The sequence below is a fragment of the Pan paniscus genome, chromosome 2, assembly GCF_029289425.2.
Source record: "Pan paniscus chromosome 2, NHGRI_mPanPan1-v2.0_pri, whole genome shotgun sequence".
Classification (NCBI taxonomy): domain Eukaryota; kingdom Metazoa; phylum Chordata; class Mammalia; order Primates; family Hominidae; genus Pan; species Pan paniscus.
Window position 1 is genome coordinate 173,127,387 of NC_085926.1, and position 18,395 is coordinate 173,145,781.

Consider the following 18,395-nt stretch of genomic DNA (forward strand, 5'->3'; position numbering starts at 1 on the left):
ATAAGGAAGAGACAATCAACATAATAAAGAAGCAAATTATGTGTGTACACACACACACACACACACACACACACACATATATATAAAACACATAAGTAAATGTATTTAGCTAATTATTTCATTATAGTTAGGCATTGAAGCATGCTGTGGAAAAATAAAAGCAGAGTAAAGCAAACTGATAGTGCTGTTTTGGGGTGGAGTGGTTGTAGTATTGAATGGGTTGGTTATAGTTGCCATAATAGCTGAAATTTGAAAGAAGACCTGAAAATGGCAAAATAATGAGTCAAATGAATCCGGGAAAGAGGGTGTATTTCTAATAAGAAGGAACAGCTAAAGCCAAGACCCTATGGGACATATACAACTCCAGCTAGTCGCTGTAGTTGTGCCAGGGAGAAAGTGGAGAGTAATAGGCAGGACCAGCTACATAATTTGTAGACTCAATGTAAAATAAAAATGCAGAATGCCTTGTTCAGAAATTATTAAGAATTTCAAGATAATGACAGCAGAGCATTAAACCAAGCAGGGAGACTTTTAAAGCACAACCCTTGTGCAGCTGCACAGGTCACAAACCTCTGAGGCCAGCCCTGGTAGAAAAGATGAAGTCATAGAGCAGTATGAAGAGAGGATTATATAGGGCATAACAGGCCATGCAAGAATTTTGACTTTTATAATCATCCAGATTGGGTACCGATGATCTAATTCACTGTTCTATCTCAAAATCTTCATTTCACTAATGAGGACACTGAGATCCAGAAAAGTTCATTTACTAACCCAAGGTTAGACTGCTAAGTTTTTATAGAATCAGCTCTGCACCATCTGCTTAATCCTCAAAAGGGCCCCTGCCTTTCCATTTACCTTCTACTGCCTTCTCTAGTATACCTGCTTTCTCTTTGGCAAAGAATCGATAACAATGTGATGAAAAATTATATGGGGAAAAATCCAGATTACAGAGTCAGGCTGTCAATCTTTGAATTACTGTTCTACTATTTAGTAGCTCTGTGACTGTGAAAATGTTACTTACCATCTCCTTGCCTTGATTTCTTTATTTGTAAAAAGGGGGGATGATTCCAGTAACTTATCTCTTCTCTTTGAACTGTTGTCATGATTAGAGATGATAATGAATACATAATACTTGTAACAGTGCTGGGTATATAGAATGTACTTAATAAAAATATTTGTTTTTGGTGGTGGTAGTTCTGGATCACTCAATAACTGAAAACAAGTTTATGTATCGATTTATTATTTATTGTCTTTCACCATCTTCTAGGGAGTCCCTAGCTAATTTCAATACATCTTGTCTCACTTGAAGCTCCAAATACAAATCTCTCTCTCTCTCTCCATTAAGTGATTTATAGTTCTTCTTTTTCAGCATTAATTTCTCTGTTTGGATATATACACATATTCAGTCATTCATTCATTCACTTATTTTATTTAGTTCCTACTGTGTGCCAATAGCTGTTTTTGGTGCTCAGAACAGAAAGATTGCCGTGGCCACCGTGTGAATGTATGAAGGCGTCCCTATGTGTCCTTATCTGCATATGCCACATCTGTACATAAATATGTATTCAAATATATATCCATACAGTATTATTATATGATATTTTTATAATCAACTGCAATCATAGTTGCAAACAAAAACTAGGAAGCCTAGTTGTTTTGTTATTGCCAAACAATATAAATATCTCATTTTCAATGAATAATATAGCTATCTGACATAAGGTGTGTAGAGCCATTGTATCAAACAGAATTATATAGTTCTATCAGAATCACCTTTGTGATATCACCAATTTTGGTCTAGAGTCAATGTTTGTTTCTATCTAGTGTGATTATTGACATTTAGGGAGTACAACTGAATAGGAATTAGCAAATTATTTATTTAGTTTGGAAATAGCTACCCTTGTTTATTTTTTGTGTGCATATATGAGCAAGTTGAGCTCGATCAGTTTGAAAAGTTTTCATTTATTTATTTTCTTTATTAATAAGGTAGACACTTTTTGTTTCTTGGCATTATACTTTATTTTCTCCCAAATTTTATTTATTACCTGAAAAAAGTATTTTTTGCAAGTTAAAATTCTAATTAAAGATTGAATCTTTCATTTGTGAAAAGTTTGATATTTAAAATAATAGAGGATTATCCATATTAGAGAAATTAATGTGAAATAGAAATGAATTATTTTATCCCCATTGCCATATTATTAAACAATTTGACACAAAATATCTTTGAATCATTTTACTCTACCTGTTTTTTAAAAAAGGTATACATTTAATTGCATTTATTCTCTATCACTGATGATAGATATTTTTATTTTTCATTTGAATTACTTTATTGATCATATTATTTCTCTCTCACATACGTCACATATATCTCAATGAATATAGAGTACTCTTCTGGAAACAAAAATCATTGTGTTGGAAGTTATTTTTTATTAACTTCCAAGTAGTTTTGTTCCTCCCAGTATAAAAGTCTTATTTTGAGCAAAGTGAGAACTTTAGGGTAACTAAGTAATATACATTCTAGGGCCCCTCTATGGACTGACTTGTGTCTTCTTTCCCAGAATTCATCCATTGATCCTAGACCCTCTAGGGTGACTATATTTGAGAATTTCCCCTACAAGAAGGCATTTAAGGTTAAATGAGGTCACAAGGGTTGGGTCCTGATCTGATAAGATTATATTCTTGCCGGGTGCAGTGGCTTACGCCTGTAATCCCAGCACTTTGGGAGGCCGAGGCAGACGGATCATCTGAGGTCGGGAGTTCGAGACCAGCCTAACCAACATGGAGAAACTCCGTCTATACTAAAAATGCAAAATTAGCCAGGCGTGGTGGCGCATGCCTGTAATCCCAGCTACTCAGGAAGGCTGAGGCAGGAGAATCGCTTGAACCCGGGAGTGGAGGTTGCCGTTAGTCAAGATCGTGCCACTGCACTCCAGCCTGGGCAACAAGAGCGAAACTCGGTCTTAAAAAAAAAAAAAAAAAGAGCGATTAGTATTCTTATAAGAATAGATACCAGAGAGTTTGCTCTCTCTTTTTCTCTCACTTTTTCTGTGTGTGTGTGTGTGTGTGTGTGTGTGTGTGTGTGTGTGTGTGTGTGGTGTTTGTCATGTGGGGACATAGTGAGAAGCTGATTGTCCACAAGCCAGTAAGAGAGCTATTGCCAGAAACCTAATTGGCTAGCACCTTGATCTTGAATTCTTAGCCTCCATAACTCAGATAATAAATTTGTGTTGTTTAAGCCATCCAGCCTATGGTATTTTGTTATGACAGCCAATTCTCAGAGATTCTGGTTTGATAGTTCTTGAATGGGACATGGAATCTGAAATTTTAACAACAGTCATTACTCAATAAGTTGATTTGCTGTGTTTAATTCAGTGCTGTCCTCAACAGTGTCTTTCTCTAGTGGCCACCAAATGCCCATTGTCCTTTCCAATGAAAAGACCTTCTGGAAGGTGACTAGAAACAATCTAGTGCCATCCTTGAATTCTAGTCATATAAGTTGGACAGCTTCTTTTACCTCTCTGAGCATCATTTTCCTTATCTATAAAACGGTGACAATGCAAGATTGCTATCTGAAGAAAATAGGATATTATATGCAATGTTCCTAGCACGTAATAGGAGCTCACTAAATGTTTTCTTTTTCTTAGTTACATCTGTTTTACAAGTCTGAAGCTTGATCTGTGTAATAGTACATTTCTTCATTATAACATAGGGTCCCTGTTAGCATGCCGTTGATACACAACATCTTTGTCTAAGTGATGTATTTAACGCTTTATGGCACCCATAAAAAGAAGAGGGCAACCTATCTGATTTGGTTTCCAGAGGAGCCAGATGAGGGAAATGAGATTTCTATAAAAACGGGGTTTTTATTTTAAAATGTTTGTGATCTATGGCACTCAAACTAAAAACCATAGAACCACTGATATATAGAATGCCACTTTAAAAAATTAACTTTTTAAAGTGTGGAAATCTTTGTCACAGCTCTGTGTATGTGGCCCACCACTCTTTGTCGTCATCCCAAAACTTTGATTCCTTTTTTAACATAGAATAAGATCTTTTATTTCCTTTTCAATTGTTGCTGTTGTGTTTAGTTCCTTGTTCTTGGTTATAAAAATGAATGTATAGAATCTGAATTAAAAATTAACGTGTAGACTTTTAAATATTTCTCTCTGGTAAAATAAAATGTAAAACAGGAACTAAGTTGCACGTCTCAATTACTCTCTCTTATGTGCCAAGGCAGTCCTTAGACTTCCTTTTCATTAGAAAAACTGTGGTACTCACAGAATGGATAGCTTAAGTAACTAGATTTCTGCTCATTTGACATTTCCCATAGAGACCAGTAAGATGTGTCTTAATCATTGGTATTTGGTCGTAAGTTAACATAGTACCCCAACTAGTTGAGTGAACAGTTTTCTAGTGTGACAGAATAAATGCGGAAAGAAGAGGTTCATTGTAGCAACAAGAATATGTGGAAAAAATGACTTGGCATTTTATCATATCATTGTATATTGATTTGTGCCTCAGAAAAATTCAATGTGCTTTCCTGCAGCTGTGATGTTCAGTTTGCTTGAAAGTCTAAGAAAAGACTTTCAAAAAGGATCTAGTTTTAAGGCTTGCTTTGAAGGCAATGGATACATTTTTATTATTGCCTGCAAATCCATCAAAACATTGAGACTTCTGTAATTATTGATTTTTAATGCATAAGCCAAAATAAATTGATACAACGTTGTCTGTATTTAGAACTATTTTTTGTGGGAAAAACTACAAATCCTCTTACATTCTAAAACACTTTGATTTATTAACATGTACTATTTAGAGAAGATGAGTTGAAGAGCTATTTAATTAAAATTGTTGACTCAGCCTATTGATATGTTCCAATATTGTAAATGTCTTTTGAAGAATTTGTATTTTTGTACCTGTCATACCTTTCTGTTATACAGGCATATCTGGATTTATTGTGTTTCACCTTAGGGTGCTTCACAGATACTGTGTTTTCAACAATTTGAAGGTCACGGCAACCCTGCATTTAGCAAGTCTGTTGGTACCATTTTTTCAGCACCTGTGCTCAGCTCACATCTCTATGTCACTTTTTGATAATTCCTGCAATATTCCAATCTTTTTCATTATGGTTATATGTGTTAGGGTTATCTGTGATCAGTAATCTCAGATGTTACCATTGTCCATTGTTATTATTTTGAGGCACCAGGAAATGCACCCATATAAGACAGCAAACTGACTCAATAAATATTATTGAATTCTGACTGCTCTACCCACCACCATTTGCCATCTCCCTCCCTCTCCTGGGCCTCCCTCTCCTGGGCCTCCCTATTCCCTGAAACAAAACAATATTGAAATGAAACCAATTAAGAATCCTACAATGGCCTCTAAGTGAAAGGAAGAGTTACATGTCTCTCACTTTCAATAAGAAGAAATGATTAAGCTTAGTAAGGAAGGCAGGTCAAAAGCCAAGATAGGTCACAAGCTAGGTCCCTTGTGTCAAACAGCCAAGTTGTGAATGCTAAGGAAAAGTTCTTGGAAGCAATTAAAATGCTACTCTAGTGAACACAAGAATAATTCGAGAGCAAAACAGCCCTATTGCTGATATGGAGAAAGTTTGAGTGATCAGGATAGAAGATCAAACAAACCACAACATTTTATTTAGCCAAAGCCTAATCCAGAGCAAGCCCCTAACTCTTTTCAGTTGTGTGAAAGCTGCGAGAGATGAGGAAGCTGCAGAAGTTTGAAGTTAACAGGGGTTGATCCATGAGGTTTGAGAAAAGAAGCTATCTCCATGACATAAAAGTACAGGGTGAATCAGCATGTTCTAATATAGAAGCAACAGCGAGTTACCTGTAAGACCTAGTTAAGGTACTAATGAAAGTGGCTACACTAAACAAGAGATTTTCTGTGTAGACAAAACAGCCTTAGGTTGGAAGAAGATGTCATCTAATACATTCATAGCTAGAGAGAAGAAGGCTAGGCCAGGCTTCCAAGCTCCAAAGGTAAGGCTGACTCTCGTTAGGATGTAATGCTGCTGGTGACTTAAAGTTGAAGCCAGTGCTCATTTACCATTCTAAAAATGATAGGGTCCTTAAGAATTATGCTAAGCCTACCCTTCTGTGCTTTAGAAATGGAACAACAAAGACTAGATAACAGCAAATATGTTCACACATGGACTACTGAATAAAAATATTCAACCTCACTGTTGAGACCTACTGCTCTGAAAAAAAGATTCCTTTCAAAATATTATTGCTCTTTGACAATGTACCTGGTCACCCAAGAGCTCTGATGGTGATGTACAGGAGGTTCATGTTGTTTTCAAAGCTACTAACACAACATCCATTCTACAGCCCTTAGATTATAGAGTAATTTCAACGTTCAAATCTTATTATTTAAGAAATATATATGTAAGATTGTAGCTTCCCCAGATAGTGTTTCCACTGATAAATCTGAGAAAGTACATAGAAAACTTTCTGGAAAGGATACACCATTCTAAATGCCATTAGCCACATTTGTGATTCATGAGAGCAGGTTAAAATATCAGCATTAACGGGAGTTTGAAAGAAATTGGTTTCAACCCTTATAGATGAGTTTGAGGGGTTCAAGATTTTAAGGAGGTAACTGCAGAGGTGATGGAAATAGCAAGGAAACTAGAATTTGAAGTTGAACCTGAAGATGTGACTAAATTGTTGCAATGTCATGATGAAACTTGAACGGATAAAGAGTTATTTCTTATGGATGAATAAAGAAAGTGGTTTTTTGAGGTGGAATCTACTTCTAGACTCTATCTTTCCAATTCCCGGGAACATTGTTGAAATGACAACAAAGGATTTAGAATACTACATAAACTGAGTTAATTAAAGCAGCAATAGGGTTTTTGAGATAATTGACACCAATTTTAAAGAAGTTCTATTTTGGGTAAAATGCTATCAAACAGCATGTCATGAGAGATACAGAGAAATATTTTATGAAAGGAAGAGTCAGTTGATGTGGCAAACTTCACTTTTGTCTTATTTTAAGAAATTACCAAAGCCACCCTAACCTTTAGCAACTGTGACCCTGATCAGTTAGCAGCCACCAACATTGAGGCAAGACCTTTCACTAGCAAAAATATAAAAATGTACTGAACGCTCAGATCAATAAAGTATTTTTAAATTAAGATATGATAATTTGTTTTAGACATAATGCTATTGCACACTTAATAGACTACAATATTGTGAACATAACTATTATATGTATCGGAAAAACCCAAAATCTGTGTGATTCACTTTATTGCAATATTTGCTTTACTGTGGTAGTATGGAACTGAACTTGCAATCTCTGATGTATGCCTGTATACACAATCTGATCTATATCCTCCAAAACAAGTAAGGTTTTCCTTGACCTCTGCTACATATAAAAAAAGTTCATTTACATTACCAATTGAGTAATAGCCTTATTATAAGACGCTGTCAGTGAATCACAAATAATTAGTAGGTAGCTTAGAAATCAAATGAAAAATAGAAATTTTTCTCACTTTTGCAATGTAATCATTAATATTATGTGATCATTTACTTAATCAGACTTTTAAAATCATATATCAACAGTTATTTATATGGTAATGGTATCAGCCAACTAAAAAATGTATTAAAGGCACTGATTTAATCATTTTAATAGGAATAAAATTATAATGAAAATCATTCTGACAGAAGTGTTTTTAACAATTAAATTTCCCTGACAAATCCATTTGAAAGTACAGCTTAACTTTTTAGAGATATTGTATGAGCTATAATCATTTTGATTCAACCCTACTGAGTCCATAGCCTATGCTGGACACCTGGGCGAGTATGGGTAGGTAATGGGCTCTTCACCAAGGAATTTCCCTGTATTGGAAACTGGAACTGGCAGACATGTCTAGTGAGGGCCTTAAGAGAGGCAAAAACAGATTACTCTGGGAGCCAAAGTAGAGAGAGGCCATATTTGGGCAACAGATAAATAAAATTCATCAGGTAGGTGACATTTGAAATGAACGTTAATGTATTCATAGAGTTTTTACAGATACAGATGAATGTGATGGCTAAATAAATATTTCATGGCAGAAATGTTTTCTCTAACAGATTTACAGATCTCTTGGAGGTATTCATATGTTCCTATAGAAACAATGCTCTTTCTTCAGATGAATCTTTTATGGAAGTATTACGTATAAAACTTGTTGAAGTGCATTAGTTTCAATCGAGAAGGATGGAAAGCTGGTGATCTGGATTCTCCATCTTTATTTTTTTCATGATTTGCCATGACTGTTTTCTTTTTTAATCAGCCTCTCTGTGGATATATGCTATAATTTGAAATAGCAGATTTACATTATAATATAATCATTGGAAAGCATAACAACTATTGTTTTAATAATAAATAGATATTACAGAGAGTAAAGCTAAAATCAATCATCTTGGCTCATAGGAATATATGAATCTGCAGTTCAGTGCTTTTTAAGGAGAAGGAAAGGATTCACTACAAGAGAAGGTTTTTATTGAAATCTCCAAAAAGGCATGAGATTTTTTCTTTTTTGCATTAACACAGAGGACTTATAAAAATGGGTAACATTGAGGTGAAATGTAACTCTAGGTGAGTAGTGGGAAATGTGACAGAAATGATAATTTGGGGCCATGTTCTAAAGTCCTGGGTTGCTTGACTGCCACATGTGGTTGAACAGGTTGTATTCTGCACGACTCAAGGATTTGTCATTCACAGCTGGCTATTGCACAATGTTGAACGGAGCATCATGAGCAGCTGTTCAGGATGACCATGCAAGTGAGGACATTGCACTTAATTTGGATAGCAATAGAAAACCTTTGAATTTTCTTTCAAGCCTGAGAATTATATAATTGCTGTTGAACCTTAAGGAAATTAATCTTTCAATGTTTTGTAAAATGGCTCATATTCCAGAAACATGAATGTAGAATATTCCAAATGTCTGTTAGAAGAATGAACTGTGTTTGTAATTTTTTAGAAGAGAGAGAGAGCAAAGCAAAAATGACTCACACATTTTCTCTAGTGCCCAGAAGAATTGCTGTACCTTGATAGAAATAGAAAGGTCATGTTTATGGTAATTGGGACAGGGTAAGAGATATAATTAATTCTATATTGAACATTTCAAATTATGATGAATAATTTTGTTATACTAAATGGACAATTGGCTATACTTCTTCCTCTGAGGCTTTATTTTTCTTTGTTTTTTCTCCTCTTTCAGGCTGAAGTCATCGATGTGAGTTATGGAATGGCAGATGATTTAAAAAGGATTAGGAAAATAAAAAATGTAACAAATCAGATCGCACTCCTGAAATTAGGAAAATGGCCACTGCTTTATAAGGTTGGTCCAGTGAATGTTATTCAGTGGTTTGGTCAATATTTTGCCTTGTTTTGTTGGAATTATATGCTTTTGTGAGTGTGGAGTGTGTGTGTGCATATAGGTGTGTGAGAGAGAGAAGGGGAGAGGAAGAAAGAGAGGCAGAGAGTGTCACAGAAAGATGGCTTTTCCACATGAGAACCTTTTAATTTAAGATATTTAAGAACAATATATTTATACCCTTATTTCTTTAGAGAGAAAATACCTTAAGTCAGGTAACACTGAGTTTGTGGGACCTTAATAAAATTGGCATACTCTTCATAATGGTACCTATCTGGAATAGTAAAAAATGAGAACCACCGTGTGTTCATCTTATGACATATGTGAAACTTCTAATCTATTATCAAATGGACTAATTATCATGTTCTCTATGTTAGACAAGTATCTAGATGATTTACACCCTTTAGTGATTATTTTGTCAACTATATAGCTACAGTTACTAACTGTGATCAGGATTTTAATTAAAATATACTATGCTAACAGTAGCAGAATTTTGATTTATTTTATTTGAATGGAAGTTTATTAACACTCATCCACAGATACACTTACGTAATTAAAGCAGCTCAATCTAAGTTTCTGATGATGAACCAGCACAATAGACAGCCACTACTGCTCATTCTCGCTTCATTTCCTTTTTCTATTTTTTTAAAAAAAGATTAGTGTAGTTATGTCAGCAAAACTCTCTGCTTCTGAAGATATATTGGATTTCTCCTCATTCAACCTTAAATGAGCTTTGCTAACTCCCAGGTCCAAAAACATTTCCAGGAATCTCTTGGCACACTCTATTAGGAAACTAGAGAACATCCTATGTCTGTTTTTTTTATTATCTTCCAATAATACTCTTATCCTTAAATCAGTGTTTAATAGTAGATTAGATGGGCCAGAATTTTAAGATACTCTTGAAAACAGAATATGCAGTGATACTAAATTTTTGCTGGATAATTTTTAATATGTATTAAATGCCTTAAAATAATCATATTTTGACCCAGAATTTCCTGTTCAATCAATGTATTCTAAGGTTGGGGTCAGGGTGGGGGGGCACACAGAGGTGATAAACATAATAATGACCAATGATGTGACAAAATATTAGAAATGATATATACATCCAATTTAGTATTTTAAAATCATGCTGCCTTTATACAGATTTTCTGAATATGCTATAACAATTTGATGTAAAGGAGAATATTTAATGACATGTAAAAATCCTCATAAATCAAAAAAGAGATCAAGAGAACATTTATAATAATTATAATACTAATGATTTTATTATTGCCTATGAAGGTAACATTATTAATGACATGTGCTAGATAATTTTCTAAGCCTTTAAAAAATGTATTATATTAATCTTCAAAATAATCATATTGTTGAGGTAGGGACTATTATTATCTTCAGATTGTAAATGGAGTAAGACACAAAAAGAAAAAGTGACTGGCTCAAAGACAAAGAGCTAGTTAAATGAAACAATCGGGCCAGGCGCGGTGTCTCACGCCTGTAATCCCAGCACTTCTGGAGGCCGAGGTGGGCAGATCACGAGGTCAGGAGATTGAGACCATCCTGGCCAACATGGTGAAACCCTGTCTCTACTAAAAATACAAAAAATTAGCCAGGCGTGGTGGCGGGCGCCTGTAGTCCCAGCTACTTGGGAGGCTGAGGCAAAAGAATCGCTTGAACCCGGGAGGCGGAACTTGCAATGAGCCGAGATCACGCCACTGCACTCCAGCCTGGGCAACAGAGGGCGAGACTCCGTCCCCCCCCTCCCCACCACCAAAAAAAAAAAAAAAAAAAAAGAAACAATCAGGCTTTCAACCCAGGCAGTCTCATTTCAGATCCCGTCTTGAATGTGTATGTATACTTGCCTGTGTGGGGTGGAGTGGTGGGAGCTAGAATACATCAATAGATAGATAATTAAGAGGCTAAATTAGAATTTTTAACTAGGATTCCATGATAAAGAAACGTGAACATTTCAAAGTTAGCTACCAAGCATCAATATTTCAAAGGAAATAATGTAAAATAGGTTAGACTATTAAACCTATCACTCATATCTGAGATAGAAAAGGTTTGGAGATTGTGGGGAGAGGATTTTATGAACAGGAATTTTGGAGAGATTTATGATAAGTTCAGCTGCATGCCTGGTGACTGGGGCTTCAATGGAACCACATGGAGGGCTTAATGTATGTCCCCTGCAATGTGGGGGACATGATAGAATGGTGTCTGATTTACCTGAGAAGCCTAAAGGTAAGAGATGGGTTTACTAAGCGTTTAATAAATAAATACAAAAATAAATTATCTGTGTTGACATTGGCCTGCATCCCATGCGTAGGGGGCAGAAAAATAAATATGCATGCGTTTCCCATGGGTCAGTCATAAGCACATGTGACAGAGAGCCAGTGTGGTCTGCCTTCACGCCTGTACTGAAATTGCCACTTGTAATGGTGACTCATTAGGCAGTGACCAGCCAGCATTTAATAAATAAATACAAAAATAAATTATCTGTGTTGACATTGGCCTGCATCCCATGAGTAGGGGGCAGAAAAATAAATATGCATGTGTTTCCCATGGGTCAGTCATAAGCACATGTGACAGAGAGCCAGTGTGGTCTGCCTTCATGCCTGTACTGAAATTGCCACTTGTAATGGTGACTCATTAGGCAGTGACCAGCCAGATTAAAGCGGCATTTGTCTACATCAAGTAAATTGCAGTAGGTACTGCTTCAGTTAATTCACAAATGCCCACGAGATCCAAAGGCAGCTTTAAACATCTGTGAGCCCCAGAACGTGTGAAGCTTCCATAGGACAAGCACAGTAACATAAGAAAAATCCTACCCACTGAACCTCTAATTTCTAAGCCTTCTCCAACAACAGATAGGTAAGAGTATAGTTAATACATTGGGAAGGAAATAACAGACCACACCCCTTTCCCCAAAAGCAGACCTGAGCTGGTGGAGGGGCAAGAAGATACAATTTTAAATCAAGAGTAGAATTTTGATGATGATGAGACTAGGAAACCTAATTACTTATTTAAGACTCTGCTAACTCAAATCAATTATAGGACTTTTATTATTAACAATAGTCAGAGGAATAGTGGGACAGTCCAACTTTTTATGTAGGTGTTTCAGGAAAAATGAACCTCTAGAGATACTTTTAAAAGAGTAATGGGAAAGAAAGTTCTATTGCTTTTGGTACATTACATGAATTTTTCTTGTTCAACCTACCAGTGACAAAAATGTGTGTGGTAGGGGCCAATTATATAACTGGTTAGATAGAATTATGGATAATTTCTACTTTTCCATTATATTTTGCATTTCTAAATGTTCTATAATTGTTGTGTATTTATTTTGTATACAGAAACAAGCTTTTGAAAATTCAGGTTAAAATATAGCAATTATAATTTTTTTTCTAACCCGGCCGGTCATGGTGGCTCACACCTGTAATGCCAGCACCTTTGGATCACGTAAGCCCAGGAGTTCAAGACCAGCCTGGCCAATATGGCAAAACCCTGTCTCTACCAAAAATTCAAAAATTAGCTGGGTGTGGTGGTGCGCACCTATAATGCCAGCTACTTGGGAGACTGAGGCACGAGCATCGCTTGAACCCGGGAGGTGGAGGTTGTAGTGAGCCAGGATTTCACCACTGCACTCCAGCCTGGGTGACAGAATGAAACTCCATTAAAAAAAAAAAATTCTAACTGTGCTCAGAGGTCAAATACTGAAAATCTGGACCAGTATATGATGGATTAAAACAAAGCAAGTTTCTTTGTATTTGCTGCAGATAATATTTACATTATAAAACCCTTTGACCATATTTACAAAGTAGTGAGTTAGTGGTTTATCTGGAATAGGGCACAGTTATAAAGATCCTGATATCATTTTCCCTGATAATTTTCCTTCTAGGCCTATTAAATAAATTTAACAAAAATTTCTGTGTAGAATGCCCCTTGAGACAGAGCCTTGCCACAAACTTGGCATTGTCTTCTAGAAAGAGGAGATAGGATGTCCTCTCTGCCACCCTGTAATTTCCATTCTAGCCATCTCTTCTGTTTTCTGTGGATTGTCCCAGAGATTTGGGGGAACTCATTGCTGCTGTATCTTTCAATATACGTTCCATTGGTAAGAAAAAGGAAGCATGTATTAAACATAGTTATGCAGCATGATTATGGCCCAATTTGCTTCAACTGTCCATCAAATATATTCTGGAGCTAAAATTCAGAAATGAGGTAAAATGTAATTCAGCTGGGTTGAAAAAGGCAGAAAACCAACAGACTTCTTTATGAATCAACAGTTAGTCATGATTCTAAATGAACATTTTGTCTGGGAACATGCAGCTGAATGAGTAAAGAGAAGTTCATTTTATTTTGGCTGTGCAGTAGTTACTAAATCAGCGTTTAAAAATGAATTTGGGAGGGAATCTCTACATCCGAGCTAGGGAGGGCAAAGGGGAAGCATAATTATGATATTAAATTATTAGATTATCTCTTGAAATGAGGAGAAAAATAATCTGCAGTCATGAAGGAGGAGATCTGATTGGTTTGATCATAAATACTAAGAATGTATGTAATTTAATCTCTAGGAAGAGATTGATGAGAAAATCCCAACATTGCAGGGTAGGAACTATGAACTGCAAATGGCTTTCTGATATGTGCTGTGAAATCCACATCTTGCTGCAGAAAAAGCGTCAACCAAGTTCCCCAGTTATAGTTGTGCTAGTTTCCTTAAGCTGAAGCCTTAGCGGAAAGGCTTTAGGTTCATTTTAGCTACGTATTTATAACAGTTTATTTTTTGGGAGAGTGCTTTAGATATGTAAACTTTTAGACAACATTAATTTGTCACAATGTACTCACATTTTTCTCAGTGACAACCTGACACATAGTAAAACAGATACTGAGACCCTCACAAAATCCCAAACTGCAGAATAGCACTCTAGTATGGAAATTAATTTTATAAAATTCAATAAAAGCATTTGACTTTCTACTTAGGGTCATTTCTACCAGAAGCAATAATAACAAAAAGTTACTGTGTACTACAAGACAACTAGAAATCAAGTAAATCCCTCTGAAACATGGAGGTTGGGCTGTTGTCTAAATCCACAGTACATATCAACCCCCTTTCCTGTAGAAGCTAATTTTGTGTGCAGTGAAATTACAGATGAATATATATCTTGATTAATTATCCATTTGTGCATAATTAAATTACACAAAAAATCCAAAAACTCTATTGCTTTTTTTATAAATGCAGTAATATACATCACTACCTAGTACTTTCTGTAATATACTAAGATATTAGTCAATATTAGCTGGTTTTTTCATTATTCTTATATACTTTTTTATCCTTATAATGACAATTTTAAAGGGCCAGACATCCAAATGATTTTGTAGTTTCCTACAAATGAAACATTTTTGTGTATTCATCAGATAAGATTTATATTTTAATATAAATAGAAACTAGTATAAGCAAATGGCTTTTAGATATGTGACTTGACATCTACATATTGTTGTCCCTTATTGGGCCAGTGTATAACTTCAGCACTGCTTAAGTCCATAAAGCATGCCTAGACAGACAAGCCTTTGGAAAGAGCCTGGAGGAAAATGAGAGATAGGAAAGGAGAATTGGTATTTGTTTGTACTTTCAAGTAAATTGCTTCTTGCAAATTAGGGAGGAGTAGCATTATTTAAAGAAAAGCAGACTTGACACTCTGAATTTCAAACACAACTGAATCCAGAAAATAATTACATTAAAAATATTGAGTTAGAGGTTTAGTGAGAAAATATTTATATATATTGGTGATTTACAATCAATAGTTAATGAATGGACAATGGGAAGATCAATAAGAAATCCTCTAGTTTTGGCAGCTAAAGTTAATGCTGAGAAATATTACATTTTGATAACTTATTTTACATGAAGCATTTGCATACTTGTGATATTTGCTGAACTAAAAGTTTCATTTATTCTAGTTTCCTTTTTGTTTCCCTTAAGAACATTTGTTCAATCCAAATGATAAATGCAGTCAAAAGAATATTGTTTTATTTATTCTAATTATTACAAACCAACATTTGCTCTACTTTTCTTGCGGTAGAAGTTGGTGGAACTCTATTTTTTGTTTCCCAAAAATAAAATCTGTAGATGCATTTAATTAGTTAGCCTTAAAGATATAGGGTGCCTAATGCAATGGGCACAAAAAAGGAAATCAATATTTAACAGATAAAATATTCATGTTGTGTGAGTGTGTGTGTGTGTGTGTGTGTGTATGAGCTGTATGTATGAGCACTGATATGGCCTAATGTAATGAGGCAGTGGGGCCAAAAAGATAGGAAAGAAGAGAAAGACACCTTTCCTATTGAAGCTTTTGATACATCATAATTTTCCCTGGTATGAATGAACTGAAGAAATCTCTTTAAGTGACATTCTATGAATATTTTACATGAAAACAAATCTTTAATTCAGTGTCACAAATGATGTTTTTACATATGATCTGTATAGGAAGGCAAACTTGCCTCTTTTTTTATTAAGACAACTTTTGAAGACATTTTATGAACAAAAATAAAAAGCAAACACTATCTTGGTACTTTAAAATAACATGCTTGTTCACTGAATAATTTAATAAGGCACTTCTTACCTAATTCTCAGAAGTAACTGCAAAAAAAAAAAAAAAAATGTCTCCATCTTTTATGATTCTAAGACTCCAGAGCTGCTCCATTTGTCATGGACAACATGGTCAGCACTAGAATACAAAATTGGAAAGTAATAGTTTAATGTTTTGAAAGCTAAATCTGCTGCTGTTTTCAAATCAGACTACTTTCTGTTTTCCAATGATGGAAGTAAATTATTTTTAAATGGTTTAAACCAAATATTACTGTATCTACAAAAGGTATTTTTTGTTGAGATACAACTTCAAACATGGGTTATAATATAAAGACTTAAGACTGTGTCATTATTCTGCAATTTAGCAATCAAACTTTAAAAAAGTAAATTTAGAGCAAGAATAACTGAATGTTTCAACTTCTATTCCTGTTTTTAAAGTATTTTCCATGGCTTAAAACCAAATAAAAGTGTGTCTACAAATCTTCAAAGTCTGTCAAGAATTGAATGCATAATTTAGAAGTCATGCATGTGTTTTGCCTACATGAAAATATAATTTAATTATACTTTTGAACCATTTGAAAATTACGACATCATAGCAAATGGCATCATGTATCAGAAGGTTGATTTTCGCATATTTCTTATTGTAATATAGTTAGCATTCATAATCCCCATGTATATATACAAAGTTAACAATATTAAATAAAGGTGCTGAGCATCTTGTTTTTCCTAATTAAATGTTATAAATTAAGCAAAGTAAAATAGCAAGGAAGAGAGAGAGAAAACAGTGATGGACAGATGAAGAAAAGAAGGGAGGAAGGGAAAGAAACAGCAGCTAATCCCTTCTATACAGTTCGCCCCCTAAAACTACCCATGTTTCAGAAATATTTATATATATATATTATATAGTACTCTAAAATTTGAAACAGTAAGCTCTAGACATATTTTGGTCTAAACTGTTGGGCAATTACTTGGGCTTATCAATATAGATATCTGCTGTGGTGCTTTGTGGTAATACTGACCTCTTCTTTCACATTTCAGCTTTTCCCTCTTCCTCTGTATCTGGTTTAAAATGTCCATTTTTCCTCCTGTTGATAGCTTCACAGCCCTTCCAATCTTCTGTACTGCTATCTGCTCAACTTGTAACTCATTTTAAATAGTGAAACACAGCATTGCAGGATGCAAGAATGGGAGAAACGAGCTCAATTTCAAGCTCTTCTACTTCATAGTTATGTGATCATAGAATTATTACTGAACCCCACTAAAGTCACACAAGTTTTTTCTTACTTTTTATTTTTTGGTTTTCAAAATCTCTACATTGATGACAAAAATACTCTCAATTCATAAGGTTGTGTGAAGATTAAATCTGAAAATGCATGCATGATAAATTCTTAATAAATATTAAATATTATATATGAAGCCCTTAATAGCTGTATGAGGTTCTAAAGAGAAAGGGCATGAATTTAATGATGGAGAAGTGTGACATCTCACTCAAACATGCAAACCTAAACTGAAGATAATAATATACTTATTTAATAAATCCATTACAGACAAAGTATTAGTCTCTCAAGATTGCACCTTTGTGTTATTCAGCACTAAGGATTGTGTTGGTGCTTTGTAGCGTAATTTGATCTTTTAGTTAAACAGAAAAAAAACTGAAGTCTTCAAATTGTTTTTGTGGAATAAAACAGATATAAATAAATGAATAAATTAATGTTAAAAATAAATATAACTTGACTTTAAATTATGGAGAAATATAAATAATGTCATAAGATGGTACATGCTTTAGATTTTTACATCCTTCAGTGTTTATTTTTATGCATATACTTTTTATTAAGGTGATGAAATTATATAATATTAGAAAAACAATATTTTTAAAAATTAGAACTATATTACATTTATAGAATAGTTTTATTCTAATACACATTTTAATTTATTTTCCAAAGTTGAGATATCAAGTATGGTTCCCAAAAACCATATCACAAAATTGTGAATATCGTGTAATAGCCTACATCATAAAGTTGTGAAAAATAATTGAAATAATATAATACATGTAAGTACTCAACACAATGCCTGGCACATACTAAACATTCATCGAAAGTCAGCTGACATTTAATTTAATCATATGGAAAGGTTTTATCAAGAACTATATTTTCTCCTTGGATTATATTTTCCTAGTGGTTACTATTCTATGGACTCAAAATGTAAGTTTTGTCATTTGCTAAATGGTAGAACCCCTGCTCTGTTTGTTTTACGTTGAAACTCAGGACTTCAAGGCTTAGATTTATTTCCGGAATGGTTATGACATTGAAATTCTAGTTCATTGTTTTCTTATGTATTTCAGTTTACAATATCCTAAAACTGACTTTGTGATTTAGCATAGTTACTTTCATTTCTGCATTGATATTTCATAGGTAAGATGGTGCTTAAGAAACAAACAAATAAATA

At 34.5% G+C, this 18,395-nt stretch overlaps 1 protein-coding gene across 1 annotated transcript in view; it reads left to right on the plus strand.

Moving 5' to 3' along the window:
* NAALADL2 (N-acetylated alpha-linked acidic dipeptidase like 2) overlaps nucleotides 1-18,395 on the plus strand; it is a 1,375,347-nt gene that overhangs the window by 803,638 nt on the left and 553,314 nt on the right. Inside the window, exon 8 of the mRNA XM_063602605.1 lies at nucleotides 9,221-9,340. Within this exon, the coding sequence (XP_063458675.1) occupies nucleotides 9,221-9,340 (120 nt within the window). The remainder of the gene's footprint in view (nucleotides 1-9,220; nucleotides 9,341-18,395) is intronic.